At 46.2% G+C, this 13,734-nt stretch overlaps 1 protein-coding gene across 1 annotated transcript in view; it reads right to left on the bottom strand.

Moving 5' to 3' along the window:
* The window catches only part of MERTK (MER proto-oncogene, tyrosine kinase), a 115,892-nt gene that overhangs the window by 72,004 nt on the left and 30,154 nt on the right, over positions 1-13,734 (bottom strand). Inside the window, exons 2-3 of the mRNA XM_043918785.1 lie at positions 9,536-9,956; positions 248-348 (exon numbers count right to left, since the gene is read on the bottom strand). Of these exons, the coding sequence (XP_043774720.1) occupies positions 248-348; positions 9,536-9,956 (522 nt within the window). The remainder of the gene's footprint in view (positions 1-247; positions 349-9,535; positions 9,957-13,734) is intronic.

The following is a 13,734-nucleotide window of genomic DNA, read 5'->3' as shown; positions in this document are numbered from 1 at the left end:
ATATATATACATATATGTATTCTATATATATGTATATATATATGTATGTCTCTATCTATCTATATCTGAGTCACTTTGCTATACACCTGAAACTTACACAATATGGTATATCAACTTCTATTAAAAATTTTTTTAAAACCCAACAATAAACAAATGGGCATGCCAAGCTCTGGGGCATTATGCACAAGGCAATTAACACAGGCTCTAAAACAAACCACCAAGTGGCAACTGGACACCTTGGACTCACCTTGAACCTCGATGTAGATGGGGTCAGACACGATCTCTTCGCTGTTTATTTTCATCTTACAGACGTATGACCCGTTGTCTGAACGCTGCACACTGGTTATGCTTGAGAGAGAAACACAAAGATATTTCATTGATGACCTTTTGAGTTTCTACTACAGGAATCAACATTCTTCAACTTCTTTGTCTTTCACTGTGGTGATTAACCATGTATGTCAACATGGCTAGGTCGTGGCACCTCGAGATTTGGTCAATCATTACTCTAGATGCAGATATTTTTCTGTGAAGGTATTTTTCAGATGTGACTCATATTCAAGTCAGTAGACTCAGAGTAAGGTGGATTATCCTCTATTGCTTGAGTGGGTCTCATTTAGTCACTTAAATGTCTTATGAGAATAGACTGAGGTCCTCTGAGGAACAAGGCATTCTGCCTCCAAACTGCCTTTAGAACGCAAGGCTGCAACGTCAGCTCTCCGCTGGGTCTCCCACTGACACGCCACAGATTTCAGATCGGGCAGCACCTACCATTACCTGATGCTGGAACAGACTGAGGGCAAAAGGAGAAGAGGGCAGCAGAGGATGAGATGGTTGGATGGCATCACCAACTCAGTGGACGTGAGTTTGAGCACACTCCAGGAGACAGTGAAGGACAGAGAAGCCTGGAGTGCTGCAGTCTATGAGGTCGCAAAGAGTCAGGCATGACTGAGTGACTGCACACCAATATTACATTAGAGGCTTCCCTAGTGGCTCAGTGGTAAAGAATGAAGGAGACATGGGTTTGATCCCTGGGTTGAGAAGACCCCCCGGAGGAGGAAATGTCGACCCACTCCGGTATTCTTGCCTGGGAAATCCCATGGACAGAGCAGCCCCGTGGGCTACAGTCCATGGGGTCACAGAGTCAGACACGACTTCAACAACAATGACAACAACAGTGACATCAATCTTTAAAATAATTTTTTTTTGCTCTCTCTCTTTTCACACGTGTGTATCCTATTGGTTCTGTTTCTCCTAACAGCCCTGCCTAACGCCCGTGTGCTCACTTGTCTGGATTTCTGTGGTAGGCTCTACACCAGGGTTCTCTGTATCAGAGTACAACTCCTCAAGGCATTTTGCAAATTTGTGGGACTGTCCTGGATGGCCACGTAACTAGGGGCCAACATGGCTTTCAGGGGTCAGAGGCAACTTTTCCACAACCCAAATGACCTTCAGAGACTGGAACCGAACCCCATCATATACACACAAGGTAATTTGCCTGGTGTTAATATCCATTTCATTGCCCAGGACCATGCAAATGGTAAGCTAGCATCTCCTTGTCCTGTTTTGAGCGTGGCGGTGACTCAGTCATCGTCTGGAAAAAGGATGACTGACAGCAGCTCTGTCTGCAGGAGTGTGTGCGTGGCGCTAGCTGCCGTGGACTTTATTACCTCTCCTGGTGTCGTCATGCCCAGTATTTACACCGTCACGTGCACACTGTTTAATTACCAGGCACCTTCCTTTTGTTTTCCTCATATCACAGTGTAAACATGGTACATTATTAAATATCTGATATAAACAGGAGGCCTTGGCTCAAAGAGGTTCAGAGTCCTGCTTGTCAATTTCTCAACATGTTTACAAACAGGGAGATATAACACAGATATGACACCTGCTCTTAGCTGGGGCAGCAGGGGATGAGAGAACACTCTGAAATACTCTCCGACGCTCCCTGAAAGAGGACACCTTTATTAGCCCCACAGCACTGGTTTCCTCTCTGTGCATCAGACACAACCAAGAAGACTGTGATAGCGGAAAAAGGGAAAAAAAGAAAAACGTGGAGAGGTCCACGTGTCTTCCTAGCGGCTTGCTCCTCGATGCAACTTATTTGGGAAAGTGTTAGTCGCTCAGTCTTTGTCTGACTCTTTACAATCCCATGGACTCTAGCCCACCAGGACCCTCTCTTTCCATGGAATTCTCCAGGCAAGAATACTGGAGTGCGTTGCCTTTCCCTTCTCCAGGAGAATCTTCCAAACCCAGGGATCGGACCCGAGTCTCCTGCAGGCAGATTCTTTACCATCTGAGCCACCAGGAAGGCCAAGCTTTAGGGAAGGGGCTTTATGTCAGAGTGCCTAGAGGTCACCAGAAGAACATGGAAAGAGACCTCACAGGACAAAGATCTCCAAATAAGGGGCTAGTGGACCCTCCCTGCGAATCTGCTGGGGTGTCATGGTTACCAGAAGGGGATGAAGCAAAGAGGAAGAGGAGCTGGTGTGCTGCTCACTGCGGGTAACAAGCAGGGGCTGCATAGTGCACGCAGCTTCTGGCAGATTCTGTGTGCTGATCAGTCGAGCCTTCTTTGTAGTTCTGAGGGAAACCAAGGTCATGGCTACTGAAAAGAGCATCGTTTCCACTCATTTCACAAGTTCACTTTGAAAGAGGCATCATTTTTTTGCAGGAAAAGCCAGGGAGGAGCTGAACAGAGTGGACGATGAGATCCAAGAATCAGTGAGCCAGGAACCAGAGGGGAAGTGACAGCCAGAAAGAAAGGCAGGCCACAGCCGCCGTGAGGCTGCACCCAGGCCAGGGTACTCAGGCCCTGGGGAACCCAAGGAATCAGCAGACGCAGATAACCATGGAGCGGCACACGCAGGCTGCAGAAATCAGACTGCACAGAAAAGTCTAGGAGCATTTTCAACCAACCAGCAGGGAAAATTCAGACTGGGAAAGAGCAGGAGAACACAAAACTCAATGAATATTTGGTCACTTTCTGTTGTGTTTTTTTTTTTTTTTTAAAAGAAAGAAATACAAAAAAGAATCAATAAAGCCTTGCCTGAAAACAAACACTTGGTCTTTACTCATTTGCTTTAGGCAGGGTTTAGCAGCATCTGGTGAGAAGGACCATTTGTGTCTGCATTAATTACCAAGTCCAGATTCATCTCACCTATAGCACAGGAACGCTTTTCCCAAATAATTCTACTTTTTGTTTCATAGACATCACATAAAGGCTCCCGGGATGAAGGCAGGGTGTGGCTGGGACTCAAAATGGGGAAGTGGTCCCCCACCTCCTCCTTCTCCCCGGGAGAAACAGCAGGAAAGGCTCCGCTCGCAGAATAGCAATCTAGACATTCCTACGACTGAGTAAGGAATTCCAGAAAGAACACAGAGAGTGGAGGGGGAGGATATGATTCAAGAAAATGCCCAGAACTGGAGATGTGGATCTTTCCAAACCTAACCATTAGGCAGGCAGCACAGCAAGAGAGAAAAGACCCACCAAGGGGCTTCACTAAGCCCTTTAGACGTGTCACACATCTAAGATAAAGTGGAAACTCCCAAAAGGTTTCAGAGAAAGGAAAAGCAGGTGATTTACTAGTGAATCAGAACAGCATCATGCTTCTCAAGAACAAATCTCAGAGCAAAAAGGAAATAGCTCAGTGACTTCAAGGTGACAACAGGAAATTGTTTTCCTTTTAAATTCTGTATCTGGTCAAACTGTCTTTTGATCAGAGTAGGAAAAATATGGCATTTTCAGATATTCAAGAGCCCAGAAAGCAAGAAGGGGGCTGGGCTCCACGTAAAGTGAGGGAGTAAGCCAGGAAGAGGGGAAGCTGGGCTCTGGGAGACAGGAGCTAGAAATCAGGAGGAATGAGGCTCCCAACAATAAGAGCAAAAATGACTCAGCCAGACCCCAGGCCTGGAGGGCAATGTGTCTGGGCTGGAGAGAAAGGAACGGCTCCAAGTCTGGCACCTCCAAGGAAAAACTCCAGTCCTGAGAAATGTGTCATTTTGAGAGGAGATGCCTATTTTCCTTTCAAACATGGAGCAGAATGAGCGATCAAAAAATAACAAAATTAAGTGAACTAACAGGCAGGCAAGGAAACTATTAAATTCAGGAAGATCAAAAAGCTTGACAAGAAGGCCAATGTAATTACAGTTTGACGACATGATTTGGCTGAAAATAGCATTTCCACAGCCACAGAAATTGTGAACCCTGGGTACTGATTTAACCACAGCCGTGAGTAATACTCTATTAGATTAACATACCATGCTGGGGCCTGGCACGGGCATGCACACACCACACACACACACACACACACACACACACAGACACACACACATGACTCTGAATATCTCTGGAAAGTTACCCAATCAGTGGGTCACCTCTGCTCCCCATCGGGAAAGCACTGGGGCTGGAGTGGGACAGACAGACTACTTTACCATGTGCAGGCACTTTTTAATAAAGGTTTAAGAATTCCAACAGATTCCAGTCAAACATCTGAACGGGGGAAGACCAAAGAAACCATAGACTCAGACCCAATGTCTAGACAGGAACCATCTGGAGAGGTGAGGAAGGGGGAGTTGAAAGGGGGCTGGCAGCTGCAAAGGCTCATCCCCAGCAGGATCCCCTCAGCTAACATAGCCCCAGAACATCCTACAAGGACACACATCTCTCTGGCCCCCAGAGTTGTTACAACTAGGCTGACCTGCTCACAGATGGCTTGTGGTAGTGGTGGTAGTTTAGTTGATAAGCCATGTCTGACTTTGTGATCCCATGGACTGTAGCCCGCCAGGCTCCTCTGTCCATGGGGTTTCCCAGGCAAGAATCCTGGAGTGGGTTGCCATGCCCTCCTCCAGCAGATCTTCCCAGATGAGGATCGAGCCCAGGTCTCCTGAACTGGCAGGCAGATTCTTTACTAACTGAGTCACCTGTATGGGGAGTGCATACACATCTCTCCACCTGTCTGTCTGTGCCTCTGTTCCTTCTCAGAAATGGAGGGTCTAACACCCACCTCTACACCATGTATGCACCTATGGGAAATCTGGAACTCAATAAATATTTGGTCATTTAAAAAAAGAAAGGAAATACAAAATGGGACCAATATTAGTTGACTCCTCTTGAATACCTAGACTGGTCAAATTCATAGAGAAAAAATGTGGAACAGAGGTTGCCAAGGGCAGGAGGGGATGGGGAGTGAGGAGTTAGTGTTCATGGGTATGGAGTTTCACTTTGAGATGATGTAAGAATTCTGGAGATGGATGGCGGTGATAGTTGCATAAAAATGTGAATGTACTCAAGGTCACTGACTTGGATATTCAAAAAGGGTTAAAATGGTGTTTTATTTTATGTGTGCATGTGAGCTCAGTAGCTAAGTGATACCTGACTCTTTGTGACCCCAGGGACTGCAGCCCGCCAGGTTCATCTGTCCATGGGATTTCCCAGGCAAGAATAAACTGGAGTGGGTTGCCATTTCCTTCTCTAGGGGATTGTCCCAATCCAGGGATCGAATCCACATTAGAGGTGGATCTTTTTTAACCACTGAACCACCCAGGAAGCCTATGTTATGTGTATGTTACAACAATAAAAAACAAACAAACATTAAAAATGAAAGGAAAAAAAGCTAAAAAAAGAATACAAAGACCCACTGATAAGCATCCCATTTAACCAGCCGTCCTTCAGATAGTGCTGACAGGATTCCATGGATAAACTGAGTTCAGGAATCTGGTACAAAATCTGACCTGAAAAGAGTCTGAATTGAATATAAAGCAAGTCTGAAAGTCTCAGCAATCTATGGCTAAAAATAGCTTTTCCAGCTGATGGCTTGGCTGATCTCCCATGTACGATTCCATCTTTGGGGTCACCAAAAGCAGCAGGATAAAGAGCAACCAGTGATGGCATCAGGCAGACCCAGCTGGGGCAGGGTGGGGCAAGGATCTTGGCTCTCAGAGCCTGCAGGGGCCCACCAACACAAGTCTCTCAGGCACAAGGAGCACGCAGGAACCCAAACTACCCACTTAACACGTTTACCAGGAAAATGTACTAAGAAAGTAAAATCTGTCCAGCTTGAGTCACTGGGAAGGATGCCAGGATTTAAAGAGCATTGGGAACCCTCAGACTACACAGAAAACAAATATCAAACACTCCCTTTGCCATAAATCGCCCAATAACGAAGTCTGCAGGGCCTATCAATATACAAGAGCATCAGTTTTTGTTTTTGCTTGAGGGTGGGTCTCCTCAAGTCTTCTGATCTGAAGGCTGGTGCCTTCCTGGAAAATTTTACCTGATGAGTGTTTCAACCTAAGCCAGAGAGCTATTTCCCACCTTATACCAGACTATAGAGGTAACTGTTGCTGTCTAGTCTGCAAGTCGTGTCTGATTCTTTGCAACCCCAAGGACTGTAGCCCACCAGGCTCCTTTGTCCATGGGGATTTCCCAGGCAAGAATACTGGAGTGGGTTGCCATTCCCTTCTCCAGGAAATATTTCTGATTCAGGGATCTAACCTGCATCTCCTGCACTGGCAGGCAGATTCTTGACCACTGCACCACCTTGGAAGCCCTTAGGAATAACTGTCCCAGGAATTACACTCTTCTTTAGAGACTTCATTGGGAAGTCTTGGCTACACAGGGTCCCCAGGCTAGACGAACAGACACCCTACGGTTTGAGCTGATATCAGGTGTAGATGGGGTAGGATACTGAGAGGAGTGTCAAGGCGGATGTCCAGCCTGGTGACAAGTCCCACAACGGAGGTCTAGCAACTGCTTTCCAGTGATGCACCATCCAGGATTAGGCATGGGGTGGGGGGCATGGGGCCAGGAGTAAGGAGGGGTGTTGGTGGAGATTTTCTGTATTAACCACCAAGCTATTGATTACGGATACTCCAACCAGACACTGAGTGTTCCCTACACCTATTAATGCAAGATGACTCTTGACTCTATCAATACTAATAGAAATCTGATCCCTGCTTATATGTAGTCATCTATCATTTGCACATTTGCTTAAATAAATGTGGTCCATGCAGGTACTGTTGGTGGCATCTCCAACAAAATTACAAGCTAATGAATTCCTGGTAAAATGGCATACACTGAAAGCTTAGAACTAGTTTTTAACTCTTCACTTTGCTGGGAACCAGAGTGAATTTCCTTGGGGCCCATGAGATGTGAGAAAAGAGGATATGAGGAGAGGTGTGCAAATCAGGCTCCCTAGTTAAGCTTACTCCCAGCTTACTACCTAGTTACCCTGGGCAAGTCATCCTAATTTATAAGGACCTCAGGGTCCTCATCTAAAAGACATCAAATTAGGCTCTCCAACATCCTTCTATCTTGCAAAGAAATTATACAAATATTTATCATCTTGGATCAAGCTACTTCAATTTACTTCACTGAATTACCCACAGCTACCTGAACACTAATAAAGTGAATATCTCAGTGGTGGACTTGATGCTGCTCCAAATATTACTCGGTCCAGCTGAGTGTCCATCCTTTGTAAGAATTCTGATCACTAAATTTGCTCAGTTGGGAGGTCACATAAGATTTGCTTCCCTTCCGAATGACTTTATGAGAGTTCAACCAAATATGTGCAAAAGTATACATTTTTCTCTAAAGTTCTCAAAATTTCACCTAGTCACCTTCCAATCTCTAAAGACCTAAGTTCAAAATAAGACACTGCCTACTCTAGGTGTAAAAATTCTCCAAGTCTCTTGAATATGTCACGGCCCTTCAGAGCACACCCAGAGCTTTCAGTCTGGTGGTCCAATTCCATCTCTTTGGCAAGAAGACCGAGAAAGACACAGAGGCTCATTTACGGTCTCATAAGAGCCAGTGGCAAGACCCCAACTTGGAACTCCCAGCCAGAGCAGGGCTGCGCTTTCCTTGTAAATGACACTCGGTGGGACCAAGACTTTGTTTTCATAAGCCTTTACACCTTATTCCTTATGAAATGGTGATTTTAGTTCTCCCATCAGAAGCTGTGTCTGTATAATGGAAAAACATCTGTGTTCTGTAGATGATGGAGAAAAAAATACAGTCAAGTCTCCGGCGTGGTCTCAGTCACTAGCTGAGAGTGGCAGCCCGGGATACGGAGCCAGAGTTTACGTCGACCAATGAGAGACGTGCAAGTTGTTTTCTATGCCTTGATGATGACCAAGATAACTTGGAAAATGCAGAAAAAAAAGGAGGGGGAATCTTATGGACGTGTTGACACAGTGAACTCCAGCTGGAGTCACCAGGTCCGTGGTAACTCAGAGGTGGTTTCCCTGAGAAGGAAACATACAGTGACTCACCCAAAGATGTGACACAGCCTGGAAGTGGCCCAAACATCGGGTCAGAGAAAGTAAAAACAACAGATCACAGAGGCTCCGCTCGGCGTGGCGCAGTCCCAGAGAAAAGGCTCTTGCGTCATGGCTGCTGGGCTCCGACCTCACCTTGAGCTTTCAGTGAGTACAGTCCACGTGTGCCTGCTAAGTTGCTTCAGTTGTGTCTGATTCTTTGCGACCCCACGGACTATAGCCCGCTAGACTTCTCTGACCATGGGACTCTCCAGGCAAAAATATCTGGAGAGGGTTGCCATGCCCTCCTCCAGGGTATCTTCCCAGCCCAGGGATCACACCTGCATCTCTTACATCTCCTGCACTGGCGGGTGAGTTCTTCACCACCAGTGCCGCCAGGTAAGCCTGACCACCGTCCACCTAATTCTACATCTGCATGTGCTAGGAGGTCCTGATGTAAACACAAACGCCCTCCTGGCTAAGAGGAAACAGGAGAGGATGGAGAGGGAGGGAGTTCCCTGGAGGTCCAGTGGTTTAACTCCATGCTTCCACTGCAGAACTGCAGGCAACATGGGTTCGACCCCTGGTTGGGGAACTAACATCCCACATGTCACATGACATAGCCAAAAAAGAGAGAGAGAGAATGAAAAGGGACGGTGAGAAGAGGAGCAACTGTTTCACTGTCTCCAGGATCTGGCATATAAGGACTCAGTCCTTGGGATGAAGGGTTATTGGGTTACGGCCTGGCCTGGCCGGGCCAATACCAAGTGGAACGTTGAGATGGAGAGCCAAGTGGCTGAAGGTCTGTCTCAGCTTCCCAGACTCAGACTCTCAGCCTCCTTCCCACCCCTGCACGAGGTCGACATCAGCATCAGTATCTGTGGCCACAGGGGCTGCTGGGAGAGGAGGGGGAAGAAGAGACGGGCAAAGGAAAGGGATGCACTGTCTGACAAGCGCCACGCCCACCCAGCGATTCTGATGCCTCCTCACACCAGGCAAGGACACGGCTCTCAGCCACTGGGAGAGCTCTGGAGTCCGGCAGGACTTGGGGGGACTTGCAGGCCAGCTGGGAAGAGCGTCCGATCACCAAGAATTCCACTGGGGCCAAAATCCAATGAAAAGAGATCAACAACACAACCGGCTATTAATCTATACTCTGAATGGACTGGTGGGGCTGCGAACACAGAAAGCAAAAGGCTGTTTTGATTACTGACAAGCCTTTTGCTTTTGAATCAGCAAAAGCATAACATTTTCAAAGAAAGGGAGAGAGAACACTTACCTGAAGGAAGCGATGACTGCTGTAACTTCATTATCCGGATAAAACTGAGTAATTGCATGATGGGCCCCCAGCAATTCCTTCCCATCTTTCCACCAAGAAATAGTTGCACTGTCCTGGTAGATGTTAGGTATGTTGATGGAGCAATTAAACTTGACATCTTTGTGTTCAGAAAGTATTATATGGCCAACCGTGTGATTAAATGCAAGAGGCGGTAGGAACTTGGACCTGGCCGAGGTCACCCTGGGAAAGGCTACATTTCCAGGGTCTGGGGTTCCAGGCTGGATGGGTGGAGACACAGCAGTGGGCTGGTAGCCACCAATGTGAGGAAAGAAAAACGGCGTGTGGTCAGCCTGTAAGCTTCCTGGGAGAGAGCCAGAGAACAGCGGGTTGGGGCTGGTTCCTTCCTTCATCTCAGCAATAGCTGCAAAACAGAATATCAGATTTTTAGCCTTTTCTTTTTTTAGGTATAATCCTTTCATTTTATTCAACATATAAAAAACACATATGTGACAAACTTGGATCAAACTGAACATAAAAAAACTTCCTTTTTTCTTGAAAATATACAGTGGATATTCTCCCCTGTCAACATGTTTCCTAACATATACCTAATCTAATTGCTAATTCCACCATGTTAACCTTATTTATTCATTTTTAATTGGAGGATAATTGCTTTACAATACGGTGTTGGTTTCTGTCGTACATCAACATGAATCAGCCATGAGCATACACACATCCTCTCTCTTGAGCCTCCCTCCCACCCCCACTCCATCCACCCCTTCAGGTTGTCTCAGAACACCGAGTTTGACCTCCCTGCTGCACACAGCCAATTCCTACCAGCTCTCTATTTTACATACGGTAATGTATGTGTTTCCATGCTACTCTCTCTATTCATCCCACACTCTTTTTTATTTAAATTTTTCACTTTTTGGCTGAGCCACACAGCATGTGGGATCTTTGTTCCCCAGTTAGGGATTGAACCTGCGCCCTCTGCATTGAAAGGGGAGGGTCTTAACCACTGGACAGCCAGGGAAGTCCTGGATTTTTAGCCTTTTAAATAATGGAGTTTCCCAAGTAGGTTCCCAATTTTCTAGGCCAGCATGAGAGAGAACTGGACATCCTCAATATCCTCAGAAATCATGATCAGAATTTATTTAATGCACATGAATAGTGTGAATATTTTCTTTCACAGTTTTATTCATTTGTAGACTTCCTCCTATAGAAAACTTAAGAAGTATAATCTTCACCATCAGAATTTTTTAAATTTGAGATATAACTGACATATATATATATATATATATATATATAATGTATTAGTTCCAGGTGTGCGGCAGAATGATTCCATATTTGTATAGTTTGCAAAATGACTGCCAGGATAAGTCTAGTCAATATCCATTTTCACAAATGGAAATTTTTTTTCTTGTGACGAGAACTTTTAAGATCCACCATTAATAACTTTCAAATAGCCATGTGTGGGACTTTAGTTCCCTGATCAGGGATTGAACTTGGGACCTCGGTAATGACAGCACAGAGTCCTAACCGCTGGGACGCCAGGGAATTTGCTACGGTACAGTATTGCTAACTACAGTCAGCATGCTCGACATTACACCCCCAGGACTTAATGATTTTATAACTGGAAGTTTGTACCTTTGACCACCTTCACCCATTTTTGGAATGGCGACTCATTCCAAATCCCTCATACTTAACCCACCAGCATGGCGGGCAGGCGATGGTGCCTGAGAGCACCTCCCTTCTGTCCCATCAGCCACGAGACTTTATGCAGCAAGTTCGGCCAACAGTCCGGGAAAGGCTGCTGCTGGTCACAGAGGGGCAAGTTTATAATTCTGTGCCTCAGCACGACCCATTTCTAGGGATGGGGGAGAAGGTCAACGTGTGTGGATGTCTCCAGCTATACAGTGACGTGGAGCTTCCAGCAAAATGCCTGCCTGCTGGAATAGACCTGGAAATATGCTGATTTCATCTGACCCACAGGAATTTCTAAAATAGAGGCTCACACCTGTTATATTTTTAGTGTTAATGGCAGTTTTGGAATATACATTCTGTACTATTAATAGTTGTTATCTATTCGAACACATCAGGACTTCCCTGATGGTCCAGTGGTTAAGACTCAGCTCTTTTAAATGCAGGGGACATGGGTTCAATCCCTGGTTGGGAAACTAAGATCCTACATGCTGTGTGGCGTGGCCAGAAGTAAAAGGCACATTCCGTGAGGGGAAAGAGCATTTTAAAAAAATTTTAGAAACAAAAAAGCACATTGACCAGAGGTGGCGAGACAGGCAGGGAGGAGAGTCACAGGCTGGCAGGTTGTGGGCGAGTGATGGGGGTACACAGGGGCGCCTAGTCCTGCAGAAGGGCTGTGCTTCCTGCCACTCTCAGGATACCACACCTCCTAGGCTCCCTGAGTGTGTGTGTGTGTGTGTGTGTGTGTGTGTGTGTGTGTGTGTGTGTGTGTGTGTGTGTGTGTGTGTGTGTGTATGTGTGTGTGTGTGTGCGCGCGCACGTGCGCGCGCAGAGACGGCAGATTAAGCAAATGACAACAAAAGACGCTCAGATAAACCTGAACTTCAGATAAACAACAAGTAACTTTTAATGTAAGTATTCAGTTAAGTACTTATTTGGTGGATAGAAGTACAAGCAGATTTGGGGGTAGGAGGAATCTGAGAATTTATGCCCCTGGCTTCCTCCCTGCAGGACACTTCGGACCACACTAATCCCTCAATGGAGGGCTGGACTTCCTGCCTCAGTGGACTTCCCGACAGAAGTCCTCTCCACCCAGTTCTCTCTCCCACCAGGGAGACTCATGGTTGCTATACTTGAGAACTGGTTCCTGGGTGAATTCCAGGTTGAAGGACAAGAGGCTTCACTCTAAAAACAGGGAAAGCGTGTTGCTTGTTCTTGAGGCTGAGGTCTCGGGGGTTCTTGGAGTGCAGGTGTCCTTTGCAGCCTCTGGGAGAGGGCTTTGTGGGTCAGCTGCTAGCTGGCCTGGAGCCCAGTCATCCAGACAGATGAGTGTGCTATGATGGGAGCGGTCACTTATTCCAAGGAGTCGCGATCAGAGTGACTCTCCCGAGAGGGGTCCCTGCCCCTCCTGTCACCCTCACGCCAGGCAAATTTTATGCACAGGGATGGTAGGAAGAGGTGAAGTCCATCTTCTCTGATGTTGGGGTCCCTTTTGCAGTTATGGATGCTCTGGCTATTTATCTGGTCTGCCTGCAGACCCTCCTCAAGAACACTCTTTTTCTATAGGCTTCAAAACACTTATAATTCACTTGTGCCTCTTAGAGGCCAACTTACCTGTAGCACTTCCTATTTGTTGAGCTTGGGAGTTAGGGGTTTTGTCCAAATAACTTTTCTTTCTTTTTTTTTTGGCCATACCATATGGCGTGCAGGATCTTACTTCCCCAATCAAGGATTGGTGCTCCATGCAGCAGAAGCCTGGAGTCTTAATCACTGGACCACCAGGGAAGCCTCCAACTTTTTTGTTGTATGTTAAATATAGGGCAAAAAAAGTAGACTGGGAGAAGCAGATAATACTTCTTTTGGTTTGTTTCATTTCCTTAAAAACATTGAATATTTCTAATTATAAAGGTAGCACAAGTCTGCTGAAAAAAATTCAAGTATTTATGGGAGTACAGAAAGTATAAGACGGAAACCTATTTTATAATCCCAACCCTGCCAGATAACCTCTGACTACAATTTAGTGTAAAAGCTTCAGTTTTCTATGAGCTGAGCAGCTCACCTAACGAACTAATGGCAAAGCCACCCAGTCAGATGACATCACTGAAATTGGGGCACAGCCAAAACCTGTAATCACTACGGATGGTTTAAAAAGATAACTGATCTCCAGAATTTAATTTGCCAGAAGCTGGTACAGTATGATTTAACTGCTAGCATTATTTATACAGCACTTACAGGTCTAAGATTATCTGTGACTGTCAAATGGGATACAGAAAGGCAAATGTCCCAGGAGAGGGGGAGCAGAGAGTCCCAGGCGTTAAACGGGGAATGGGACACAGCCAACTGTTGGGGGGAGGCCTTCCCCAGCCCCCCACCCGACTCTGTCTAGCTAACCTCCCACGTCAGGGGCTCGGAACCGCCACCTTTGTAGTATCTGCTGTAATAACTTCTCAATTCTTTCTCTGCTGCTGGACTGACTGAAAGCCCCACACTGTAGTCGGTTC

This window comes from Cervus elaphus, chromosome 11 (genome assembly GCF_910594005.1).
Source record: "Cervus elaphus chromosome 11, mCerEla1.1, whole genome shotgun sequence".
Classification (NCBI taxonomy): domain Eukaryota; kingdom Metazoa; phylum Chordata; class Mammalia; order Artiodactyla; family Cervidae; genus Cervus; species Cervus elaphus.
Note: the sequence above shows the minus strand (reverse complement) of the source record. Positions and strands in the feature narration are given on the sequence as shown.